We start from the raw sequence: 25,487 nt of genomic DNA, 5'->3' as shown, positions 1-25,487 counted from the left end.
CAAAGGAGCACCCTGTCTGCTGGCTCCTGAAGTGCAAAACACGCAAATTACCCCTCAGGGAGGGGTGGCAATCAAAGGTGGCTGTTGCCCAAGGTGCTGGGTTAGGTCTCTACTCCGACAGACTCCCTGTGGCTGCTTAGGAAGTGCAGTGCGTTGTGCGCTGCAGAAAGGCTGAGGGAAAGCTGGCTGGAAGTGTCACAGCCACGGCAGCACGCCCCAGAGAAAGCTTTCTGTGTGCTGAAAGGACACGTGGAAACCAAGGAGTAATAACTGTGGAAAACAGATGACACAGCACCAAAGAGAAAGTAGTTCACACCAGCATTTTCTCCTACTAACAGAAATGCCACTACTTGTGCTACCTACTGCCTACCAATTTGGGCCAAAAAGAGCCAAAGTCCCAAAGTTCCACAACCATCCTCCTTCTCTAACCACAGCTAGGAAAAGTAAGCTACAGGCTGTGAACTCCCACACTGGCAAACACAGAGAAACAGAGCTCCTACAGAACGTAAGTTGTGCCTTTTGACTGGGGATATCACCAGCCTTGAGATCTCCTGACCCAAAATGCAACTAGCTGAGATCTGAGATGACACAAAGCTCCTTGCTGGGTGCAAACATGTGAATGAGAGTATCTCTGGAAGTACCCCAAATACTTATTCCAGGCCAAATTCTGTGGGCTCAAGAGATCTCATACCAGAATCTGTCCACAAAGCTTCTAGAGAAGTCACTTGGAGCTGCTTTGGTAATGACAAAGTATGGGCTGGGGACTGATCTATTGGAGAACAGCACAGGGGAGAGTGACCTAGGAGTCGTGGTGAACAGAAGGATGCCCATGAGCCAGCAATGTGACCTTGTGGCCAAGAAGGCCAATGCCATCCTAGGGTGGACTAGAGGGGCTGTGGTTAGTAGGCCAAGAGAGATTCTTCTGCCCCTCTACTCTGCCCTGGGGAGGCTGCACCTGGAATACTGTGTCCAGTTCTGGGCCCCTCAGTTCAAGAAGGACCTCAGGGAACAGCTTGAAAGAGTCCAGCACAGAGCCCCAAAAATGCGGAAGGGAGAGGAATGTCTCTGCTGAGGACAAGCTGAGGGAGCTGGGGCTCTTGAGCCTGGAGAAGAGGAGCCTGAGGGGTGACCTCATTCATGCTGATAAAGATACGAAAGGCAGTGCTGGGAGGATGGATCTGGGTGATGCCCAATGTCAGGACAAAGGGCAATGGGTGCAAGAAAAAAAACTTCTCCACTGTGAGGGTGACAAAACACTGGAACAGGCTGCCCAGAGAGGAATCTCATTCTCTGGAGACATTCAAAACCTGCCTGGGCACATTCCTGTGTGACCTGCTCTAGGTGATCCTGCTCTGGAGGTTTGGAATGGATGATCTTTCAAGGTCCCTTCCAACACCTGATGTTATGTGATTCTGTGAAAGTTTGTTACTCTAGGAGTTGATGGGGGGAATGGAGAGCTTCTCCATCATATGTTCTAGACTGAGCTGTGCTAAAATGGGCTGAGCAGCCTAAGAACAGCTGAAGGTCCTAAACTATGTGCAGGCATCTCCAGGGGAAATAATAAATGGAAGCCAGAATAGCTAAGAGGTGAGGGTTAGTTTAAGTGTGACTCTTGTAGAGTAGGGTTATAGGTTGGATTTGGTCATCCTGAAGGTCTTTTCCAACCTGGATGTTTCTGTGATTCTGTGATTGCCATAAGAGAAAGACTTTTACACTGCTCAATAACCAAACCTAGGATATAAAGAGATAGGTGCCTAAAGTAAGACAGGTGGGATACTGGAAGGTGTCCAGAGAAGGGCAGCAAGGCTGGGGAGGGGCCTGGAGCACAGCCCTGTGAGGAGAGGCTGAGGGAGCTGGGGGTGTGCAGCCTGCAGAATGTGGCATGTTATGGAATGTTAATGTGTGTTAATGTCTTAATGTGGAGAGTGGATGTGTCTTAATGTGGAGAGTCTCATCAGCTGGGTAGAACATGAGCTGCCACCTCCTGCAGCTCATTTGCCACAGTTCTCAGGTCCCACTCAACTCATCTTCTGCATTATTTATTCTGAAATTTGCTTGGGCTTCTGGTACCTGTTTGTGCTGCTTGTGCTAATTGAGAAACCAGATAATTGGCTATGAAAAGAAAACTACAGTGGTGTCTGTATCACTCATTGGTTTTGCTTAGGGATAGAAAAGCAAGAAACAATAACAAAGCCTCTCAGTCTCTCTATGGCTGCTGTTTGCTACATTAACTCCTTTGCCTGGATTGGTAGAACTCAACCTAATCATTCTTCTTCTAACCCCTTATCTGCATCTCAGCCCTGCTTGTAAGCCTTCAGAGATAAGGGAGGGAGTGGGAAAAATGAGAGGAGTTAGTTCAGGGCCCTCCTAAGTGGTTCTGCTGTTCAGGAGGGGGCCTGAATTTCTCTATTACTTTTGGCTTATCCATAATTGTCTATAGTTGTAAATATCTGCATGTATTGTATATATGTGCTTGTAAATCTGTGCTATGCTGTAAAACACAGCTTCATCCTAAACTTCCAGCCAGCTGAGTTAGTCTGGTGAATTGTGTGCGTGGAAACTCCCAAACCACCACAACGTTGTGTGTGGGAAGCTTTCTCCTGCAACGAGGTATGAAATGTAAACACCAGACCCTGTGATGGGAAGTGTCCTTGGAGTCTTACAGATTCCCAGAGGCCTAGGCTGAGAACAGTGAGCAACCCATGCACAGCTGCCAGGGGATGGAATCTGCCCGCCCCTGTGGCAGGCACAGCTCCAGGGGGCTGACCCCTGCCAGCCCCCTGGGGTGGGGACCACAGGTTGTTTACCACAAAGTAACCTATCTCTGCCCTGCATGTGGCTTGGGGCCAGTCTGTACTGTCCACTGCTGCCAGCCCCAGGCTGGTTGTGCACACCTCCTCTGAGGCACTATATAAGCCATTGTATTGCCTTAATAAATGGTACTGATGTACTGGTGCCCAGAAGCTGCTGTCTCGAGTCGTCAGTACCCCCATCTCGCCTCTCGCCAGCCTCCGTACCCCAACAGGTGTGCTTCCGCAGTCTTAACCCATTTGCCATGTCCTGTTCACCAGAAAGCTCCTTTCTCCCTGCATCAGAGTGATTCCCCACCCTCCCTTTCCCCAGGCAGGCCCAGAGCCAAATGACATCTGTGGGCTCAGCTCTCTCCCCAGTGTGCGTTTTCCACTTACCACGAGGGGCTCAGTGCGTGGCCGGGGCATGTAGGGAAAGGTCTCTCTCAGAAAAGTGGTTATCTCCAGCAGCAGCTGGCAGGCTGCCATCTTCAGTGCAAAAGGACAACAACACTTGGTAGGATTCACAGTGCCTGTGAGGAGCACAGTAAGGCAGGAGATCATAAGGGGTCTGGAACTAAGAGCCGAGGGACATTTTCACACGTGCTGCACGATGCAAGCTGCACTGAGCCCCAGACTTCTGCTGGTGCCACTCAGCCCACCCTGAAAGGAGCAAACAACTATCAATGCATGCAGCTGCAGCAGTGCTGACACACTGCAGGGTGCTTTACCTGATCACATGATGTATCATGAGAATGAAGGATTATATTATTTATATCTATATGTTATGTATCCCTATTGTGTCTATAATATATCTACATTCTATTACCTATGCCATAGCTATATTATATCTACATTACCACTGGTATTATATCTAGTACCTATCACTTGTACTAGATCACAGCAACATTCAGGTTGGCAAAGCCCCTCAGGATCACCAAGTCCAGCCCAGAATCCTGCTCCACCTGCACCTTGGGGGTATAGTGCTAAGCCATATCCCCAAGCACCACAGCCAAACCACCTTGAAACACAGCCAGGCTTGGGCACTCCACCACCTCCCTGGGCAGCACATTCCAGTGCCTCACCACTCTGGCTGGGAAAAAATCCTTTCTCATGTCCAGTCTAAACCTGCCCTGCTGCAGCCTGAGGCCATTGCCTCTTGTTCTCTGGCTAATGCCCTGTGAGAAGAGGCCAGCACCAACCTCTCCACAAGGGCATTTCATGGAGCTGTACAGAGCCAGGAGGTCTTCCCTCAGCCTCCTCTGTTTCACACTAACCATCCCCAGCTCCTTCAGTCTCTCTTCACCAGATTTATTCTGCAGGCTCTCACAGCTTCCTTGCCCTCCTCTGCACTGCCTCCAGCACCTCCATGTCCCTCTTGTACTGAGGTGCCCAAAACTGGACACAGCCCTCGAGGTGTGGCCTCACCAGAGCAGAGTCCAAGGGGACAATCCCCTCCCTGCTGCTGCTGGGCACAGCATTTCTGACCCCAGCCAGGATGCCATTGGCTTTCTTGGCCCCTGGGCACACTGCTGATCACATTCAGCTGCTTGTCCACTACAACCCCCAGGTCCCTTTCTGCAGGCTGCTTTCCAGCCACACTGCCCCAGGCCTGTAGTGCTGCTTGGGGTTGTTGTGATCCATGTGCAGGGCCTGGCACTTGGCCTTGTTGAAGCTCATCCTGTTAACGTTGGCCATGGATCCAATCTATCCAAACCCCTCTGCAGAGCCTCCCTGTCCTGGTGGAGATCAACTCTGCCACCTCACTTGGTGTCACCTGGGCACTCACTGCTGAGAGGGCTTGGAATGGGCTGCCCAGGGAGGTGGTGGAGCCACCATCCCTGGAGGTGTTCAAGAAAAGACTGGGTGAGGCACTTGGTGGACTCAATCCTCTGGTACAGATTGTATAGCCATGTGCTGATTTCTGCCTGAGAAGCAGGCAGATCACTGAAGTTAAAATGTCAGAGCCTTTGGCAGAGCTGTGTCAGAAGAGAAGGCTCTGGGTAGACCTAATCACCACCTTGCAGTAGCTAAGGGGGAGCTGCAAGAAGGCTGCAGAGGGACTGCTTACAAAGTCCTGCAGAGATAGGATGAGGGCAATGGTTTGGAATTAGAGCAGAGCAGATTTAGATTGGATGTTAGGAAAAAGCTCTTTACAAGGATGGTGGCTGAGCATTGCAACAGATTGCCCAGGGAGGTAGTTGAGGCCAATCCCTGGAGAGATTGAAGGTGAGGCTGGACAGGGCTCTGGGCCCCAGTGGAGAATGTCCCTGCTGAGTGCAGGGGAGGTTAGACTGGATGAATTTTGAAGGTCTCTTTCAAACCAGACCATTCTGTGATTCTATGAGTTCACATCAGGAGAGGAGTTAACTCTTCAAAGTAAAGAAACAGAAAAGCAGCTGATTTTACACAAACACTTTGGCAGAAATCACTGTGAAGAATGGGAGTTTGAACCACTTTTGTCACTTAAGTGACAGAAAGACTCAAGAAAGAATGATTATCCATTTGCCAGCACACAGCAATTGCAGCCCACTGCCTGCTTTTCCATCAGTCTACAGGGGCTGCTTCTACCCATCTGCCATGTGGCAGAATCATAGCATCACAGAATTGTCAGAGCTGGAAAGGACATCAAGGATCACCCAGCTCCAACCCCCCTGCCACGGGCAGGGACACCTCACACCAGATCAGGTTGCCCACAGCCACATCCAGCCTGGCCTTAAAAACCTCCAGGGCTGAGGCTTCCACCACCTCCCTGGGCAGCCTGTGCCAGTGTCTCACCACCCTCACGGGGAACAACTTCCTAACATCCACTCTGAATCTGCTTTGCTCCATTCCCCCCAGTCCTATCACTACCTGTGTTAGTTTGAGCCTAGATGGGATATTTTAGTGAGAAGAGTTAGATTCTAGGCTGTGCAAAGGAAACAGTGCTGCTGTCTGCTGCACTCACAGGCTTGCTGAGATGGATAAGAACAAGAACACAAACACAGATAACAGAATTGCTCTCTGGCTCTGGCTGCCTCCCTTCTCTCCCTAACCTGCTCCCTAATCCTTCTGCTTCCTAATTCCCCTGGCTGATTCTCCAACCTCACCTTGAACGTAAGGCAAAGTCTGGGATAAGGCAGAGGGGTGGAAAGGAGGTGGCAGGGTGGTTGGGAGCCCCTCCTGGGCACTCTGGTTTCTGGCAGGGCTGCTGTGTTTCTGCATTACCTTTAACTTGTCTATTGCTGCCTATAGCTGCATAGGTTGTAAATACCTGCTGGGATCTTGTGCTGAGCTGTGAATATAAAGCTCCATTCTTTAATTTCCAGTTTGGCTGAGTCTAGTCTGGGTGATTTTCTTAAGTGTGGGGGACAGGTAACACCCAAACCATAAAAAGGTAACACCTGACACCATAAAAAGTCCCTCAGCAGCTTTCTTGTAGCCCCCTTCAGATACTGGCAGGTAACAATAAGGTCTTCTCTCCAGACTGAGCAGCCCCAACTCTCTCAGCCTGTCCCCTCAGGTCCAACCCTCTGACCATCTTCGTGGCCCTTCTCTGGACACCTTCCAGCCCCTCCATATCCTTCTTGTAATAGGGACTGCAGAACTGGAGTACTCCAGGTGGGGTCTCAACAGAGTGGAGCAGAGGGGGAGAATCACCTCCCTCGACTCCCTCGACCTGCTGGCCACATTCTCTTGCTCTCTGGGCTAGCTCCAAGCATGGAAAGAACAGGGAGGGGAAGCTGTGGTGATGGTGAGGGACTGGGGAACGCAGCTGGGTGGCAGGAGGATGGAAAGAGAAGAAAAATTAAGTGCTCCCAAAGCAGAGGTTCTTACAAGCAGGGGCTCTTGTAGTAAAGGGAGTCTCCTTACTGTCATCTAAAAAGTCTTCTTCTTCGTCCTCCTTCCTCAGGCGCCGCTTAGTTTCCTCGTCATAGATGAGGCCCAGCAGGTTGGCAGGGCTCTCGCTTTCGGAGTGGCACAGCTCATTGAGCCGGGCACCGATCGCCTGCACAGCGAGAGACACAAAGCAGGAGGAGGTGATCATGCAGCACAGCTTGCTGCTGGTCAGGGCTGTGCCCTCTGGAGCTGTTCCAGCCAGAGCAGGAGGTCCTGGCTTCCAGAGAATCACAGAGTCATAGAATCAAGCAGGTTGGCAGAGAGCTCCAAGCTCAGACAGCCCAACCCTAACCCTAACCCTCACCCAGCCCTGCCCAACCAACCAGACCATGGCACTAAGTGCCCCAGCCAGGCTTGGCTGCAACACCTCCAGCCACGGCCACTCCACCACCTCCCTGGGCAGCCCATTCCAGTGCCAATCACTCTCTCTGCCAACAACTTCCTCCTCACATCCAGCCTAGACCTGCCCTGGCACAGCTTCAGACTCTGTCCCCTTCTTCTGGTGCTGGGTGCCTGGCAGCAGAGCCCAACCCCACCTGGCTACAGCCTCCCTGCAGGTAGTTGTAGAGAGCAATGAGCTCTGTCCTGAGCAGGACCTTGTGGAGAGGTTGGTGCTGGTCTCTTCTCACAGGGCATTAGCCAGAGAACAAGAGGCAATGGCCTCAGGCTGCAGCAGGGCAGGTTTAGACTGGACATGAGGAAGGATTTTTTCCCAGCCAGGTGAGGCACTGGAATGTGCTGCCCAGGGAGGTGGTGGAGTGCCCAAGCCTGGCTGTGTTTCAAGGTGGTTTGGCTGTGGTGCTTAGGGATATGGTTTAGGGTGCACCTTGTAGAGCAGGGTTCTGGACTGGGCTTGGTGATCCTGAGGGGCTTTGCCAGCCTGAATGTTGCTGTGATTGTGTGACGCAAATACTTCAGCGATGGGTGTCAGGAGGATGGGGCCAGTCTTCTTCAGTGGTGCCCAGTGACAGGACAAGAGGTAACAGCCACAAACTGGGACACAGGAAGTTCCATCTAAACATGAAGAGGAACTTACTTTGAGGGTAAGCTTAGCTCATCTTCTTGGTAGTGGACTGCTGAGGAGCTTCAGGCTGATACTGCCCCAGTGAAACGGGCAGGGGAACAGTAGGGGCAGCACGTTCTACAGCAGGCACCTCTGTTTCCTCTCATGGTTCAGCCTAGCTGTTTGGGATCTGGTCAGAGCCAACTAAAGCAGACAGCAGAGGAGCACAGCTTGCAGCATCCCAGTCCTACAAGCTTAGCTGCTGCTTGCAGCCAGATTCATATGAAGGAGTTTCACAAAATCACAGAGTGTCAGGGGCTGGAAGGGACCTCCAAAGCTCATCCAGTCCAACCCCTGCCAAAGCAGGATCACCCAGAGCAGGTCACACAGGAACACATCCAGGAAGGTTTTGACTATCTCCAGAGAGGGAGACTCCACAGCCCCCCTGGGCAGCCTGTGCCAGGGCTCTGGCACCCTCACAGGGAGAAAATTCCTCCTCCTGTTTCCATGGAGCTTCCTATGCCTCAGCTGCCACCACTGCCCCTTGCCCTGGCACTGGCATCACCCAGCAGAGCCTGGCTGCAGCCTCCTGCCACTCACCTGCACATCTTTCCCAACACCAAGGAGGTCACCTCTCAGGCTCTCCTCTCCCAGCAGCACAGCCCCAGCTCCCTCAGGCTCTCCTCCTAAGGAAGCTCTTCCACTGCCTGCAGCATCTCTGTGGCTCTGGGCTGGACTCTCTCCAGCAGTTCCCTGAGGCCCTTCTTGAACTGAGGGGCCCAGAACTGGACACAATATTCCAGGTGCAGCCTCCCCAGGGCAGAGCAGAGGGGCAGGAGAACCTCTCTCGACCTCCTAACCACAGCCCTTCTAATGCAGCCCAGGATGGCATTGGCCTTCTTGGCCAGCAGAGCACATTGCTGGCTCATGGGCATGCTCCCACCCACCAGGACCCCCAGGTGCCTTTCCCCTTCCCTGCTCTCCAGCAGGTCAGTCCCCAGCCTCTCCTGGTCCATGTGGCTGTTCTTTCCCAGGTGCCAGACTCTGCCCTTGCCCTTGCTGTGCTCCATTCCATTTCTCCCTGCCAGCTCTCCAGCCTGGCCAGCTCTGGCTGGGTGGCAGCACAACCCTGTTGCTGTGGCTGCCACTCCACTCAGTTTCAGGTGATCAGCAAACTTTCTGACTGAGCACTTCTGTGCTCTCACCCAGGTGGTTGGTGAACACATTGAACAGCACTGGTCGAGTGCTCTACCCCTAAGGGACTCCAACTAGACTCCACCTCATTGACCACAACTCTCTGACTTCTTCCCTTCAACCGGATCCCACCCACCTCACTCCCTGATCACCCAGACCACACTGCTCAAGTTTAGCTGTGGGGATGCTGTAGCAGACTGTGCCAAATGCTTTACTGAGATCAAATAGACCACATCCACTGCTCTGTCACCATCTATCCACCAGGTTATGTCCTCAACAAAGGCTATCAGATTGGTCAAACATGACTGCCCCTTGGTAAAACCATGCTGGCTGCTCCTAATGACCTCTTGCCCTTGATATGCCTAAGGGTAGCACTGAGAACAAACTCAAGCAGTGCTACAGGCTGGGGACAGAGTGGCTGAGAGCAGCCAGGCAGAGAGGGAGCTGGGGGTGCTGGAAGAGAGGAGCTGAAGAGGAGGCAGCAGTGCCCAGGTGGGCAGCAGAGCCAATGGCATCCTGGGCTGGCTGAGGAGCAGTGTGGGCAGCAGGACAAGGGAGGTTCTCCTGCCCCTGTGCTCAGCACTGCTCAGGCCATACCTTGAGTGCTGTGTCCAGTTCTGAGCTCCTCAGATCAAGAGAGTTGTTGAGGTGCTGGAAGGTGTTGAGAGAAGGGCAGCAAGGCTGGGGAGGGGCCTGGAGCAGAGCCCTGTGAGGAGAGGCTGAGGGAGCTGGGGGGGTGCAGCCTGCAGCAGAGGAGGCTCAGGGCAGAGCTCATTGCTGTCTGCAGCTGCCTGCAGGGAGGCTGTAGCCAGGTGGGGTTGGGCTCTACTGCCAGGCAGCCAGCACCAGAAGAAGGGGACAGAGTGTGAAGCTGTGCCAGGGCAGGTCTAGGCTGGCTGTGAGGAGGAAGTTGTTGTCAGAGAGAGTGATTGGCATTGGAATGGGCTGCCCAGGGAGGTGGTGGAGTCGCTGTGCCTGGAGGTGCTGGAAATAGGAGGGTGGACAAAATGGATTCTTAGAGGAAAGAGACAGTGAGGTGAGGGGAAGGCACACTGTGACATCCCCCCAAAGAGTCTGTTTCCAACAGGAGAGGAGCTGGCCCTGGCAGGCTGCCAGACACAAGCTGGGTACCGCTAGATTTGGTATGGTTTTTAAGGTGAGTAGAAGAGAAGCAAACACTTACATCTCCCCACTGGTAGAAAAGCTTAGCTGCATTCCACTGCAGCTTCTGGTTCCTCTTGTTGCCCACGATGGGAGAGCGCCCCCGGGAGAGGCCTTTCTTGGTGATGTTGACGTGGTGCCCCTTCATCCACTCGGGCCAGTTGCCGCGGTTGCAGCGGTGGACGAAGCGCGCACACTCCAGGAACAGGGCTGCTCTGGCCACCACCGGCGCCTCCTGCAACGGGGGCTGAAGTCACCATCCCCACCAACACGCTGCCACAGCTCTCTGAGTGCCAGAGGGTGCTGGGCTTTTGTCCACAGCTGGGGAAGCATGACAGGGAGCCGCAGAGCCTGAGCGCTCCCTCCACCAGAGATTGACAGCTCCTGAGCTAGCAAACCCCAGGCCCCCAACTGCTCAGCAGTGGTGCTTAGGGCAACCGGCAGAAAGAGGCACGGCAGGGGCTGCTGAACAGCCTGCCTGGCAGTGCCCCCCTCTAGTGCAGCTCTAGTGGAGCTGCCCAACTGCAGAGGTATGCACCGACCCCGAGGCAAGGTCTCTTCCCACCTTCAGCAGCAAGGCTGCAAGTATTGCAAGCACAAGTGGCAGCGTGGCCACATGGGTCCTGGCATTTGTCACGTTAAGCTTTGCTTCTGCATCTCGGGGGTGGGAGCATGAAAGGAGGCTTGCTGGAAATAGGAAGAGTGCTCTTTAGCATACCAAGAGTGAAATCCTCCACTGACATAAGTCAGTGCACTTCCAATAGCCTTAGCAAGAAGCAGACAATTTAGTACCCAAGCAACCTCAGGCAGCTGAGTGGTGAAATGATTGACTGTTTTCCAGAGGAAAAAGCCTCCTGCTCCCAGCTTGGAATAGAACTTTTCTTTCATATGAGAATCACCCACTGGGATCCAACTTAGAGCAATAAAGGATGCTTCTGAAATTCCCAAACATGGTCCAAAATGGACGCTGCAATTTGCTTCCTCAAGTGTAGCTTAGATTCAGGAAGGAGCTTAATTCCCAGCAGTCTACAGCTCTGCAAAAATAACCTCTTGACAAACATGGGAAGTGAATATGACTAAGTGGTAATCCACATTTCCATTTAATTCCATTCCACACACATTTCCTGGAGTTTTCACAAGCAAAAACTCCTTGTAGCAAACAGGTTGTAAAACTAAGAATACAACAAGGTTCACCATTGACATGGGATCATAGAATCATAGAATCAACCAGGTTGGAAGAGAGATCCAAGCTCAGCCAGCCCAACCTAGCACCCAGTCCTATCCAGTCAACTAGACCATGGCACTAAGTGCCTCATCAGTCTTGTCTTGAACACCTCCAGCCACAGCCACTCCACCACCTCCTTGGGCAGCCCATTCCAATGCCAATCACTCTCTCTGACAACAGCTTCCTCCTCACATCCAGCCTAGACCTGCCCCAAGCTGCTTTTGAAAGGCTCCCTAACAGAGATTTCACAAAGCATAAACATATGCCACATTTCCAGATTCTGATGTGGCTAACAAGACAATTCCAGCAGGGCAGCATCCACTGTCAAAAGGAAGTTCCTCATCTGTGGTCCACAAATAACAGACAGGCTCTGAGACCATGGAATAGTGCCTCTGATAGAGCTTCCATCAGAAGTTGGAGGCAAGAAATTCTGGACCAATTCCCAAAACTCTGGGAATTAAAATCTGTACTGCAGCTAGGCTTACAGCCAGAAATAACCACCACAGAGTCATAGAATCACACAACACTCAGGGCTGGAAGGGACCTCAAGGATCAGCCAGCTCCACTTCCCCTACCATGGGTAGGGACACCTCACACTAGAGCAGGTTGCCCACAGCCACATCCAGCCTGGCCTTAAACACCTCCAGGGATGAGACTTCCACCACCTCCCTGGGCAACCTGTGCCAGTGTCTTACCACCCTCATGCTGAAGAACTTCTTCCTAACATCCAACCTGAATCTCCCCATTTCTAGTTTTGCTCCATTCCCCCTGAGTCCTACTCCTACCTGACACCCTAAAAGGTCCCTTCCCAGCTTTCACTCACTACCAACAGGCCTGGAAGCAACTCAGCCTTTAGGGAGACTGAACAAAAGAGTGGTTATGTTTAGTCCACATGGCTGCTTCCCCACAACATCCTCCTCAGCTTTCTGCTCAGATTTTACTCAAATGCTGGAAGAAAGCAGCAACCTTTTTGTCTTGAGCCCCAATGCTGAAGCTGGCCCAGTGTCCTAGAAGGCAGCAAGGCAGAACCTGAAGCCAGACACTCACTGACAACCAAATCTAACACCTAGCTCCTGGAAAAAAACTTTGCAAATGACTTGTTGCTCACATGCAATGTGGGACACAGAACAGGTGAGGGCTTCACTAGTTTGTTCTGAGTAAAACCTTAGCCATGAAGACACATAGGAGAAATGAAGCTCAGAGCTCTGTCTCCTCTGGCCACCACTATTTCCTAGAATCATAGAATCAGAGAATCAAGCAGGTTGGAAGAGAGCTCCAAGCTCAGACAGCCCAGCCTAGCACCCAGCCCTGCCCAACCAACCACACCATGGCACTAAGTGCCCCAGTCAGGCTTGGCTGCAACACCTCCAGCCATGGCCACTCCACCACCTCCCTGGGCAGCCCATTCCAATGCCAATCACTCTCTCTGACAACAACTTCCTCCTCACATCCAGCCTAGACCTGCCCTGACACAGCTTCAGACTCTGTCCCCTTCTGTTGCTGTCTGCCTGGCAGCAGAGCCCAACCCCACCTGGCTACAGCCTCCCTGCAGGCAGCTGCAGGCAGCAATGAGCTCTGCCCTCAGCCTCCTCTGCTGCAGCCTGCACACCCCCAGCTCCCTCAGCCTCTCCTCACAGGGCTCTGCTCCAGGCCCCTCCCCAGCCTTGCTGCCCTTCTCTGGACACCTTCCAGCATCTCAACATTTAGTCACAATATCACAGCATACAGGGATCTTGTAAATGGAAGTGCTGTAAACATTCTGGAAGCACTCAGCTACTGTAAGTCAAGGCAGATATGTAGGTGGGGGGTGGGGGGAGTAAAGGGGAGGAGCAGGAGTTGCAAATTAAAGATCACTGTAAAGCCCTTCTGCACAAAGGACTTTCTGAACATCATGGGGCACAAGCTCCCTCTGACAGCTTACCTGAGGCTCAGAGAAACCTGAAGCAGCAGCAGCAGCAAGAGAAAGATGAAGATGTGACAGAATGGACAGGGATGGGTTCACACCACAGAGAAACACATCACAAATGAAGAGAAATGAATCAGGCAGGTGATGCAGCTGCAAAGAACACAAGTTACCATGGTCACTCTCAAAGCTCAACACTGCAGCAATATTTCCACAAGCCTGCCCATGCCTGGGAACCTGTGCACAAGCTTAACATTACATCTCCCATATCACTTTGCCTGTCAAAATCTGCTCTTGCAGGATATAAGTTGGCATGAATAAGTATCCAGCTTTTTTCTTAACACAGCTTCAAGCCTCCCCTCCAGAACTTCTCAACAGATAACCTGACTCAGTAACTGCAAAAGCAAAGGCTTGGAGGGGCAGGGTTGGACTCGACAGAGAATGGATTCTCAGTTCTACAGTGTCACAATACTGCTCCAGTAATGCTGATTCTGCTGAGCTTTATGACTTAGGTCCAGTGTTGCCTTCAAGGACGCTGAATTTTGTAACACTAAGCAACCCATGGGCATTTGCTTCCTCCTCTTCTTACAGCCCACAAGGCACTTGGAGCAGAAACTGATTTCCACTGGTCCCTTCAAGGGAAAAAAAACCAAAACCATGGCAAAACAGGCACAGTCTTCTTATAGGAATAAATAAATTCAACTACTGTCAAAAGGTGAGGAGCAGAGAGCTCTGCTTTGTCTAGCCACGAGGTGAGTCCAGTGTGGGAAGCAGCTTAGTCAGTGCATGAGCACAGCTCACAATGAAATCATTAACCAATGTCCTGGAGAACTGCCTCAAAGCCATCAGTGCAGATCTCTCTGATCAGGTCTAAAATGGTGAGGTGCAATCCATGGCACAGCCCTTCGGTTTTTCTCCCAGACATCTACTCTGGGGATCTTTTGGAAGCATATTTCTGTTCCAGGTCATATGCCCAGCTATGGACAAATATCTCCCTTATGGAATCAAGGACTTGGTTTTAATAGAGCCTGCCTAAGACTCTGGGTGGAGTCAGGATACTGGCAACTATTCTTCAAGTTTAGGCATTGCTTCTGCTGTCCCAGTGTTTTGTAGGTCCTCTGAAACAGAACCCACTGTCAATGTGGCATTTTGGTGAGGATGGGAGATGTCCATGCTAGAGCAGATCAGCTCACACAGCCTACTGGAGAACTGCCACGGTGACAGGTGTCACCGATTGCTAAACCACTCAGAGGAAAGCCTCTGGCTCTCCACAGAGTCTTTTACACCAACCTCATCAGGATACTTTAGGCAGTATCTTTGTAGGAATCTAGACAGTGGGCTGGGCTGGAAGGGACCTCTAAAGCTCATCCAGTCCAACCCCCTCTGCAGTCAGCAGGGATATCTTCAACTAGATCAGGTTGCCCAGAGCCCTCTCAAGCCTCATGGGGAGATTTGATGACCTTTCTGTTTGCAGCCAGCAGACCAACACTTAGAAAATGCACCTCTGAAGCACTTTAAACTCGACCACAGACTGAAGTACCATATTGCTTGCCTTCCAGCCTTCAGATTTGTTTAACAGGGCAGGGGGAAATCCATTTTACTCCTGGCAAGCCTGGTTTTAAGCTGGTGATGTAAGGATGAAACTCTTTACAGCACACGATCAATTGCCATTGAATGTGTGCAAAGCCATCAGTTCACTGCCATTGTAGAGAACTCAGCCAGGGCTGGATGGTGCACCCAGGAAAACATCTTCACTGCACAGTTTCTGAACCTCAGTTTCACATATGCTAAGTCTCATTACCTCCATAAGGATGCAGCCTTTGTTTCACTGCTCTGCTCTCTTTAAATCACTGTCTAAAGAGCCAGGCTGAGCAGCAAAGCTCTTGACACTGGTATTACACTGGAACTTTGAAAGCCTTCCTGGAAAAAGCCATGCTTCAAAAGCTGGTGAAAAAGCTGAAAGTGGAGCTGTTTGCCTCTCAGTTTTTGAATTAGAAGGTTGCCATAGCAACTAGGTATGCTAGTTTGAGCCTAGCTGGGATATTTTGGTGAGAAGAACTAGAGTCTAGGGTGTGGAAAGGAAACAGTGCTGCAGTCTGCTGCACTCACAGGCTTGCTGAGATGGGTAAGAACAAGAACACAAACACAGATAATGGAGTCTCTCTCTGGCTTTTTGGGCTGCACTTCTCTCTCTAACCTAACTTGCTGCCTGACTAATCCTTCTGCTTCCTAACCCCCCTAGCTCACCTTGTGTGTAAGGCAAAGTCTGGGGTAAGGTAGAGGGGTGGGAAGAAGGTGCAAGGGTGGTTGTGAGGCTGTTGTGTTTCTGTGATACCTTTTAACTTGTCTATTTCTGTCTATAGCTGTAAATATGTTGTAACTACCTGTTTGTACCTTGTGCTAAGCTGTAAGTAAAAAGCTTCATTCAATTTCCAGCAGCTGAGTCTACTCTGGGTGATTTTACTTAAGTTGGGGGGAGGAAGCAGGTAACACCCAAACCATCACACCAGGCTGGAGAAAATGACTTGAGAAACTTTTAATTAGCATCAAGCTTGACTCAAGTGATTACTTCAAAACCCTAAAAACAGGAGGTAAAAAACAGAGTGCTCTCTGCTGAGTGTGCTCCACCGAGATGAAGCTGGCGTTGGGCAGTGGAGTGAGCTGAGGATCTGTCACCTCCTGCAGCCTCCAGCCCTCACTGCCAAGGCACCTCCAGTGCTGCTCAGACCAAATGCCATCTGAGCAGCTTCTTGTAACAAGTCTCTGAAGCCCATAATCAGAACGAGGATTCTGTCATCCCTTAGCTGCAGACCTGTTAGGCACTGTGATAGGAAAGCCTTCTGCAGCATTCAGCACCAAGGAAACGAGGGCAAACTGGAGTTTGTAAAAGCCACCTCTGCAAGTCAGAAGAGACAACCTCAAACAGTTCACTCTGACTGGTAGTTCTCAGTTGACTTCATGCCTGGACACAGAGCAGGCAATTGGCAAATTTTAAACCTAAGACATCAACAGGTAATAGGAGCATCATTGCCAGGACCCTGGTTAGTCATCTCATTTATCAGCACAGAGCAGCGCAGCCTCAGAGGGGTCTTAGTGACACACTTGTCAGCGATGGCTCCTTCCTGCCCATGCGCCTTACATTCCTTGTGAGAGTTTAGAATTCACAGTCCAGTGGCAGCCTGGCAGCCCTGAAAGCTGACTTTGTGCAGCACACCTGCCAAGGGGCAACTATCTCCCAGAGCCACCTTCTGAGCTCACTGAAACCTTGACCGGTAGGAACCACTCCTGCCTGTGAGAGCATCAGACTGGTTTCCCCATCAGCTGCTGCTTCCACACTTGCCAGCCAGAGGGATGTAAAGGGTTAACCCTCCTGGGGGAGTGGTCTTGACCCTGACCCCAGGTCCTCCTGACTCCTCCCTGGGGGAGCCTTACTCCAGGTGTAGTGCTTAGCCCACTCCCACCTCCTGTCTAGCCCTGTATGAAAACAGAGGAACTCCCTGTTTCATTCTCTCTCGGCCTGCTTCCCTGCATCACCTTCCTGTTCCCGCTGCTCTTTGGTTTCCCACATAGCCATCTGTCCACAAGGGTGGACAAAACCCACTGCCACCAATCTGCTTGTGTATATATATATATATATTGTATCTTGTTTTCCCTTCCCTATACCTCTTTGTAACTCCCCTACCTCAAATACCTCCTATTTATTGTTAAAGTTTTCTAAGTCCCCAGTCGAAGTGAGACTATTTTATTTGGGTGTGGTTTACCTTTTCCTCTCTACATCTAATTCTCTTTCTTTGAAAAAAAAGGGGGAAAGAGAGGAAGGCATCCTAGAAATTGTTATTGCTTCTATTAACTAGATTTGAGTCCCTGGGAAACTGAAACTAGACCTGAGACAAGGCACAACAAACTCCATCAGGAGACACGGGAACCAGTGAAGAAAAACCCCTGTGTGCTGCAAGACAGATGTGGGTCAGTGCAAACTGCAGAGATAAATGCAAACTGATAGCAACAGGCAACTTTGGGCTGAGATTAATGCAGACTTGCTTGAATGTGGAGCCTAAGGATGCAAGGTTAAGAGGAATGAGCAAAGGAGAGGTGCACAGAGTGTATTATCCCCACAGCCACGGACCAGGCAAGGCGGCACAGCGCAGGGCTCGGCGCTATCAGCCTGGGAGAGTCCCTGAGCCTGGCATCTCCAGCTGCCATCAAAAGGCTGAGTATGAGCACAGACAGCAAGACTGTAAAAGAAGCAAGAGGTGGAGAGTGGGAAGACAAAAGGGACAGCAAGGCTGTGGATTCTCCTCAGTCTTTTTCACTTTGCAGCCATCCAGAAGCAGCATGCGGAGAAGTGACTAATAATTGTCTGGCTCTCTGCAGCTGCGTTTGTCACACTCTTGCACTTGTCACAGAGTCCCAGTGGCCATGAGCCACAGGCTGAGGGCCACTGCTTTGGAAATGGAAGGGACTGTTAAAAAATGGAACAGCTGCAAGAAAAAGGAGGAGGAAGATACATAAGACAGAAGAGACTGAACTGTCTCCTGTGACTTGGATCTGCAAATCACCAATATCTACATCTAGAGGCATGCACACTCTGATGTGAAGTTTTTCCCACTGACTGGCCTTGGTGACCAATAGTTCAGCGTTGCCTAATGGATTATAACTGCCAGAACCCCTGAGTAGAACTCCTATGTCTCTCCAGGTAGCCATGCAGCCTTCAGTCTTTGTTCTGTCCGTTATCATTACTGACTTGAGGAGCAGCAGCAGCAGCAGAATGGCTGTGAGTGAAATTCGAAGTCTGACCACAACAGCTTGCAGATGCTGGTCTCCCCGTGGGCTGAAGGCAGGTGCTGGCAATAACCTAGCATTGGGGAAGCCATGCAGCAGAGCAAGGCCCATTTGGTCTGCACATTCAGCCAGTCACAGACGCTAAAGCTCCACTCACATAACACCACCAGCAGCCGGCACCGCTGCCGTGCTTTACCCGCTTTTGCGTGTAGGCATGGACAGGGTTAGGTGGATGACAACGGAGCACCAGGTAGGCACATGCTCTCACTCAGCAGGTAAAAACACACCAAGGAATCACTTACAAGGTCTAGGGCTGCTGCCAAAATGGAGGCATCAGGGATAGTGCCTGGTTCACAGCAGTTCAGCAGAAACTGAAAGCGCTTCATGCCTTGGCGGATTGCTCCCAGGTTCACAACGTTCTTGGATTTTCCTCCTTCTTGGTTGGAGGTCAAGTGATCATCAAAGCTATGGCAACCTAAAGAAGCAGAGAGTACAGAGGGGATGCAGGGAGGGATAGGGAGAAGGGAACACAGTCTCTCACCAATAAAAAAAGTGGAAGCAAACCCCCGAGCGGTACAGTCTTGGTCTAAATCCCTTCCTCCCCTTGCTGTGGCACCTTGAAGAGAACAGGGGCAGTTTCACAACGTTAGTAAGTGTACAGCAGGATGGATCCTGGTCTGGGTCATGCTGATGTCTGCCCCAAGCAATTCTATCACACTCAGTGTGGAAGCCCAGGATCTACTCCAAGATAGGTGAAGCAGGATATGTCTCCTCCCCCCGACCTCTTTAACAGAGATCATTTGGTGACTGTCTGTTTTTCCTGACTGATCTCCTCTCTTCTCCACTGCCTCTATGTTTACTTAAAACTGAAGCATGCATAAACTTTATTCCTCGTGTATCAATCCAGTAATGTCTGATCTACTGGGACAGAAAAACACCAGTAGCCAATTATGGGAATGTTCTATATGGAAACCAAGCACTGTCCTGTTTTTTCAGGCATGCATCATCTGCAGCTACCAGAATACCCAAAGTGAAGCAGGACTCAAGTCCTAGGTATCATCACCATCATCATTCCAGCCTCTCTCCCTTGAAGCATCTCATGCTGTTTGGGGTGGAAAGCTCCCTAATAAGAGTTCATTTTGAGAATTAAGATCTCACCCCACTGCTGGGCCTCTTTCAGCATGACTGTAAACTCTGTGTGTGTGGTTCAGGTGACAGATCAACTAATCCCATTGCCAGGGGGAATGGACACTTCTGCATACAGAGGCTCATTACACAGTCAGCACCCAGCATTCAGAGAGCAGCAGAGAGACACAGATGAGAAACCAAGAAAGCAGTCTGGAGGCCAAGAGGGCTGATCAGAAGAACAGTCAGCTTCTGGGCTATGTGTCTCTATCCATAATGTCCTTCCTGCTTACAGGTGGAAGTACACAAGTTGACAGCAGGGTAAAACGCTGAAGAAGTGTGGAGCACTGAAGATTGGCTGTAAACACAGCTTTGAAAGACAAGAGGCAACACGTCAGCTCTTTGGGCCTTTGTGGCTTCTCCTTCCTCAGGACAGGGCAGGAGAAGGGCTGAAACTCCAAGTCCCTTTGAGACCACACTCCCCAGAATGACTTGGAAAGCACTTCTGTGCCACAAACTGGCATGAGAGAAAACGGCCACGGAGCTCTTGACGTTCCCCTCGGAGCAGAGCTGTAGCGAACTGCAAGAGATCTCTCTACGAGGCTTGTGGCTCCTCTCTCTCCAGGGAAGCTGCACACAGCCTTCCAGTCAGCAAAATGTTCCCATGGAAATATTTGGGAATGTTCCTTGGAAGTACTTCATCAAACGGAACACAGAAGCAAAGCAGAGCACAGGTAGAGCGCTTAGATGCATGAGCAGGCACAAACACCCTTCCCTTCCTACAGCCTGGGGGTGCTACCTGAGCCTTCCTGCCAGGGCTGCTGTAACACTACCTCCTGGGAGGTACGAACAAGGGGTTCCTACCCAGGACCCTGTCAGGGCAGTGCCTGTATGAGATGAAGAACAGGAACTTGCCTTCCTGACACAGGAAGCCATGCCTGAAGCATCTCCCTAAGCCCCTCCACAAAGATCTAGCAGAGGCTTTGTGCTGCCAGGCTCAGTGGCACTACCTGCAGGCTCTCACTGCAGCCCCTGGCACTCCTCTGCTGTCCCAGCCTTGCCCTCTGGGGAAGCTTTGCAAGAGAATTCTTCAGAGGCAGTGACACTGCTCTCTGCTGCGTGCCCATCGTGGAGCAGCCTCTCTGTAAGCAGAGGAGCCCTCACTAGCTTCATGGTCATGGGGCTCAGCCCTGCAGAAAATGTCACCCACTGAGCAGAGGCTATTTTCTGCCAGGAGAACAGCTGCTGCTCAAGCTGCTGCTCACCCACTTGCTTCCTGTGCCAGTCTGAGATCACCCCTTGGAGCAGGCATGTGCCATGGTTCACATATCCTCTTGTGCCTACAGCACCCTGGCAAGTTGTCTTCAGTGAGTGCCCAAAAGAAGGTTAGAGGGTATCATAGAATCACAGAATGGTTTAGGTTGGAAGGGACCTCCAGGATCACCTGATTCCAACCCCCTGCCATAGGCAGGGACACCTCCCACTAGAACAGGTCCCTCAAGGCCTCATCTAACCTGGCCTTGAAGACCTCCAGGGAGGGAGCAGCCACAGCCTCCCTGGGCAACCTGTGCCAGTGTCTCACCACTCTCGCTGCAAACAACTTCTTCCTAACAGCCAGTTTCAGTCTCCTCTCTGCCAGTTCAAACCCATTCCTCTTCATCCTATCATTACCAGACCTTGTCAATAGTCCCTCCCCAGCCCTCCTGCAGCCCCCTTCAGATCCTGCAAGGCCACTCCAAGGTCTCCTCCAAGCCTTCTCCTCTCCAGGCTGCACAGCCCCAACTCTCTCAGCCTGGCCTCACAGCAGAGCTGCTGCAGCCCTCTCAGCATCTTGGTGGCCTCCTCTGCACTGGCTCCAACACTTCCATGCCCTTCATGTTTTGGGGACTCCAGAACTGCCCCCAGGACTGCAGATGGGGTGTGAGGAGAGCAGAGCCAAGGGGCAGAATCCCCTCCCTTGCCCTGCTGCCCACACTGCTCTTGCTGCAACCCAGCACAGGGTTGTGTCTGGGCTGTACTCACACTGCAGGCTCCTGTGGAGCTTTGCATCAACCCAGACCCCCAGGGCCTGTTCCTTAGGGCTGCTCTCAGCCATTCCCCACCCAATATATATATCTCCACACCCCCATGCACATATATATATATACTGGAACTGGCTTCTGTACATAGACTTTGTCCTTGGTACAGGTGAAAAGAGCTCTAAACCCAACATTTTGTTATGCATGCCTGTGCATACATTCATGTGTCTACATATGGATACACACACAGATACACACACACATCCACAGGCTTACACACACACCCAGCACAGCATTGCCAGTGCTCTGGGTGGTGCATCACAATGGGTACTACACTGCACAAATGATGTGACAGATTTATTTTCTCCATTCTACTATTGCTGTTATTTTGTTTTCATTGTAATGCATTTCTCCTCTCTCTCTTTTCACTTTGGTCTGCTCTGTTAAAAGCCCCCAAAACACAAGAGGCATCAGCACATGGATGGAAAGAAACCAAACCACGAGCAAGGTAATGGCACAGTGTCGTGACTGACAACAATGAGAAGGCAGAAATAGGTTCCAAAACAATGCTTTAAGGTCAGAGGCTTGGGGATTTAAGAGTATGCTCATCCCCCTTCAGTGGGCAGTCAATCTCCTCTCCATAAGCCCATGAAAGCTGCTGATGTTATGGAAGGCACAGAAGCACTGGAAATTTGAAGACCCTCTGTTATGTTGCTGTTCTACTGTGTTACAAACTGTGCTGCTCTGAAAACCCCACAGGCATGTGCAGCTGCTCTGGTAGTACTGCTGGAGGTAAGGGCTTGCCTGGCACTGAATCACAGAACCACAGAATGCTCTGGCTTGGAAGGGACCTCCAAAGCTCAGCCAGTCCAAACTCCCTCTGCAGCCAGCAGGGACATCCTCAACCAGGTTAGGTTGCCCAGAGTCCTGTCCTGCCTCACCTGGAATACCTCCAAGGATGAAGCCACAACCACCTCCCTGGGCAACTTGTTCCAGTGTTCCAGCAGCCTCATGGTGCAGAACTTGTTCCTCACATCCAATCTCAGTCTGCTCTGCTCCAGTTTGCAGCCATTGCCCTCATCCTGTCCCTGCAGGCCTTTGCAAACAGTCTCTCTGCAGCCTTCTTGCAGCCCCTTCAGGAACTGGCAGGGCACTATTAGATATCCCTGGAGCCTTCTCCTCTCCAGGCTGCACACCCCCAGCTCCTTCAGCCTGTCCTTGTAGCAGAGCTGCTCTAACCCCCTGATCATTTTGTTGGCCCTCCTCTGGACCTGCTCCATCAGGACCATGTCTGTCCTGTGTTGAGGGCTCCAGAGCTGGAAGCAGCACTGCAGGTGAGGTCTCCCCAGAGCAGAGCAAATCCCCTCCCCCTCTGCTGGGATGCAGCCCAGGCTGCCGTTGGTCTTCTGGGCCTCTGCATACCAGAGATCCTATGGACATGGCCATACAACTTCCTTAACTCTCACATTTTGCCCTTTGCTTCAGTTAGGGGCCAATGGCCCTCCCTCCCCATCAACATAACCAGACAATTTGGTTGCTTCTCATGCTGACTTGCAAGGCTCTCTGTCTTTAACCCATCACACCACTTTTATTATGGTATTTCTAATGCATGCATATAGAATCACAGAATGGGTTTGGTTGGGAAAGACCTTGAAGATCAACCACTGTCCAACTCCACCACATGTGGTGCTAAGCCATGCTCCTTAGACCACACATGTCAAACCCAAGCATGCGTCGTGTGCATCTCTTCCCTCACAAGCACACAGAAGATGCTTCAAGCTCTCTTCATTAATTACAACAGTTCTGATGTTACTCATAGAATCATGGGCTCACAGAATGGTTTAGGTTGGAAGGGACCTCAGGGATCAGCCAGTTCCAACCCCCTGCCATAGGCAGGGACACTTCCCACTAGGACAGGTTGCTCAAGGCCTCATCCAACCTGGCCTTGAACACCCAGTGTGGGTGCTTCTGTGCTCCACAACCTCCCTGGGCAACCTGTGCCAGTGTCTCACCACCCTCATTGCAAACAACTTCTTCCTAACAGCCAGTTTCAATCTCCTCTCTGACAGTTCAAACCCATTCCTCCTCATCCTGTCATTCCCAGACCTTGTCCACAGTTCCTCCCCAGCCCTCCTGTAGCCCCCTTCATATCCTGCAAGGCCACTCCAAGGTCTCCTCCAAGCCTTCTCTTCTCCAGGCTGCACAGCCCCAACTCTCTCAGCCTGTCCTCAGAGCAGAGCTACTGCAGCCCTCTCAGCATCTTCCTGACCTCCTCTGGACTGGCTCCAGCACTTCCATGTCCTTCTCACAACACCTATAGACAACACCTCCTAAGTTCCAAAAGCCAATGTGTTCCCTGAGTTTCATCTAGACATAAGATGTGCCCGGGGTCAAGGCTCAGTCTGTGCCATTGAATGAAGAATATGGGCACTGTAGGCAGACACAAGCCCACACTGCCATCCCATCAGCATTAGCAAGGTGGAAAAAAAATAGCTCTTACAAGAAAATATGAAGGACATCTGACATGAGCTCTGTGGACACTGCTGTGGCAGTCTGTAAAGACCTCACTGCCCCTCAGCTCTTAGTGCCTAGTAGCAAGTGAGAGAAAATAGGGTGGAAGTAGTTCACATCACCTTCAGCACAAAGGGTTGGATGAAGAAAACAGTGCAGTTCCTTCCATTGTGGGGATATTCATCTTCAGCTACTACACTACAACAAGCTGCTAGACTGATAATATTCTTCTAAAGCAATGTTACTTTTCACCTAGGAGCTAACCACCACCTGCAGTGGTAGAGCTTACACCAGCATGCTCCACTAGGATCACTTGCCTGAGCAACACCTCACACGCACTACACCGCGGGCGTGGGACAGACAGTGGTGAAACAGACAACGCAGAGCCAAAGTGTAATGCCACGAAACAAATCCCATCATGCCAGGGAATGCAACAGACTGTGCAGCTACAGAAGTCATGCTGAAAAAGAAAATCTGCTCCTTCTTGTGTGTTTTTGGGAGTCAGACTGGATGCTCTTTAAAGACCACCAAAACCAAAGCAAACAACCAAACAACAAACTGGTAACAGAACTTTCGAGACACAGGCTTGCCTCCCTGCCAACAAGGAGGAGCTCTGAGCTAAGGACAGGAGCATGGGAATGACTGCCTGCTATTTTGAAACAGAATCTATCACCACCTGTTCAGAAAGTCACTGTTCCAACACCTTCTGATTTGGAAAGACACATTGCAATGAAACAGACTTTGGTGGACAAGGAGCGTTACTGCTGCTGTGTGTCGTGTGCCGGAGGAAGGGGCAGCAGCCCTAACGAATGGTATGCAGACAGTCAGACATGCAAACACAGAAGAAAAGAGGTAATTGTAACAAGGCTTGTGCAGGGTTTTCCATTTCTGTGCTGATCTCCACTAAAACTGTCAGATGGCCACAAATTGGGGTGGGGAGGAGGGTGGGGAGGAAAGAAAAAACCAAAGGAAAACAAAGAAAACAAACCCTGACAGAACTCCCGTTGTCGTATCAGGCAGTGAAAGGTCTCCACACCTCATTTTGAGCTAAGTGCTTTGAAGCCAGCAGTCAATTTTTCAAGACTGTTGATCAAATTTAGTTTGATGTAAAATTCAGAATTTGTTTGCATAGTCTTGGTTGTTATTTTTCTTTTAATTGACTTTACTAGAGGGGTTTTGTTTGTGGTTGTTTTTTTTTTTTCTAAATCAAAACAAAAGAAGGAAGCGAAAGAAAAACAGTTACAGAGACTGAAAAAGTTGGAGAAGGCTTCAACGGATACAAAAACTACGGAGAAAGCAGGAGAAAAGGGGAAAGGGTAAAATACAGAAAGAAAGAAAGAGGTTAAAAAAAAAGCAACCAAACAAAAGAAGAAAAGAAAGCAAGAAAAAAGGAAAGCAAAAAGGAGACGAGACCCCTGATTTCTAACCATCTTTTTCTTCTGTGTGATGGAGCTTGGATGGGTGTCTTCGGCAGGTGCGCCATTTACCAAGACGCTTGAAGAAATTCTCCTCTTCGTCTCGCCCGTTGTCCAGGCCACCTCCTGGGCCCCCTCCTTCTGACAGCTTCACTGCACTGGTAAACTTCACCTGGGCAAAAATAGAACCACAGAGTCACAGAAAAATATCTGCTTGGCAGAGACCTCCAGGCTTAGCCAGTCCAACCTTCCAGCCAGCACTGAAGGGGCAACACTAAACCATGTCCCTAAGTGCCAGCTCCACACACAACTTAAACACCTCCAGGGAGGGTGACTGCAGCACTGCCCTGGGCAGAATATTCCAATGGCTGAGAACTCTCTCTTGGAAGAAATATTTCCTAGCATCCAGCCTGCACCTCCCCTGGGGTAGCTTGGAACCATTTCCTCTGCTCCTGTCCCTTGCCACCCTGGAGTAGAGGCTG

The 25,487-nt window shown here is 50.9% G+C and overlaps 1 protein-coding gene across 5 annotated transcripts in view; it reads right to left on the bottom strand.

The window, feature by feature from the left end:
* Positions 1–25,487, bottom strand: part of UNC80 (unc-80 homolog, NALCN channel complex subunit) — a 208,791-nt gene that overhangs the window by 105,714 nt on the left and 77,590 nt on the right. For 4 of the 5 annotated variants that reach the window (XM_064163908.1, XM_064163906.1, XM_064163907.1 and 1 more), the window contains exons 21-25: positions 25,078–25,177; positions 18,239–18,411; positions 10,049–10,261; positions 6,642–6,777; positions 3,189–3,322 (exon numbers count right to left, since the gene is read on the bottom strand). In XM_064163908.1, coding sequence (XP_064019978.1) covers positions 3,189–3,322; positions 6,642–6,777; positions 10,049–10,261; positions 18,239–18,411; positions 25,078–25,177 — 756 coding nt within the window. Of the gene's footprint in view, positions 1–3,188; positions 3,323–6,605; positions 6,778–10,048; positions 10,262–18,238; positions 18,412–25,017; positions 25,178–25,487 lie in introns of all 5 variants that reach the window. The other variant, XM_064163905.1, reaches the window with a different exon arrangement.

Source organism: Pogoniulus pusillus, chromosome 24, assembly GCF_015220805.1.
Source record: "Pogoniulus pusillus isolate bPogPus1 chromosome 24, bPogPus1.pri, whole genome shotgun sequence".
In the NCBI taxonomy this organism is placed as follows: domain Eukaryota; kingdom Metazoa; phylum Chordata; class Aves; order Piciformes; family Lybiidae; genus Pogoniulus; species Pogoniulus pusillus.
This window is presented reverse-complemented; position numbering and strand designations above follow the sequence as displayed.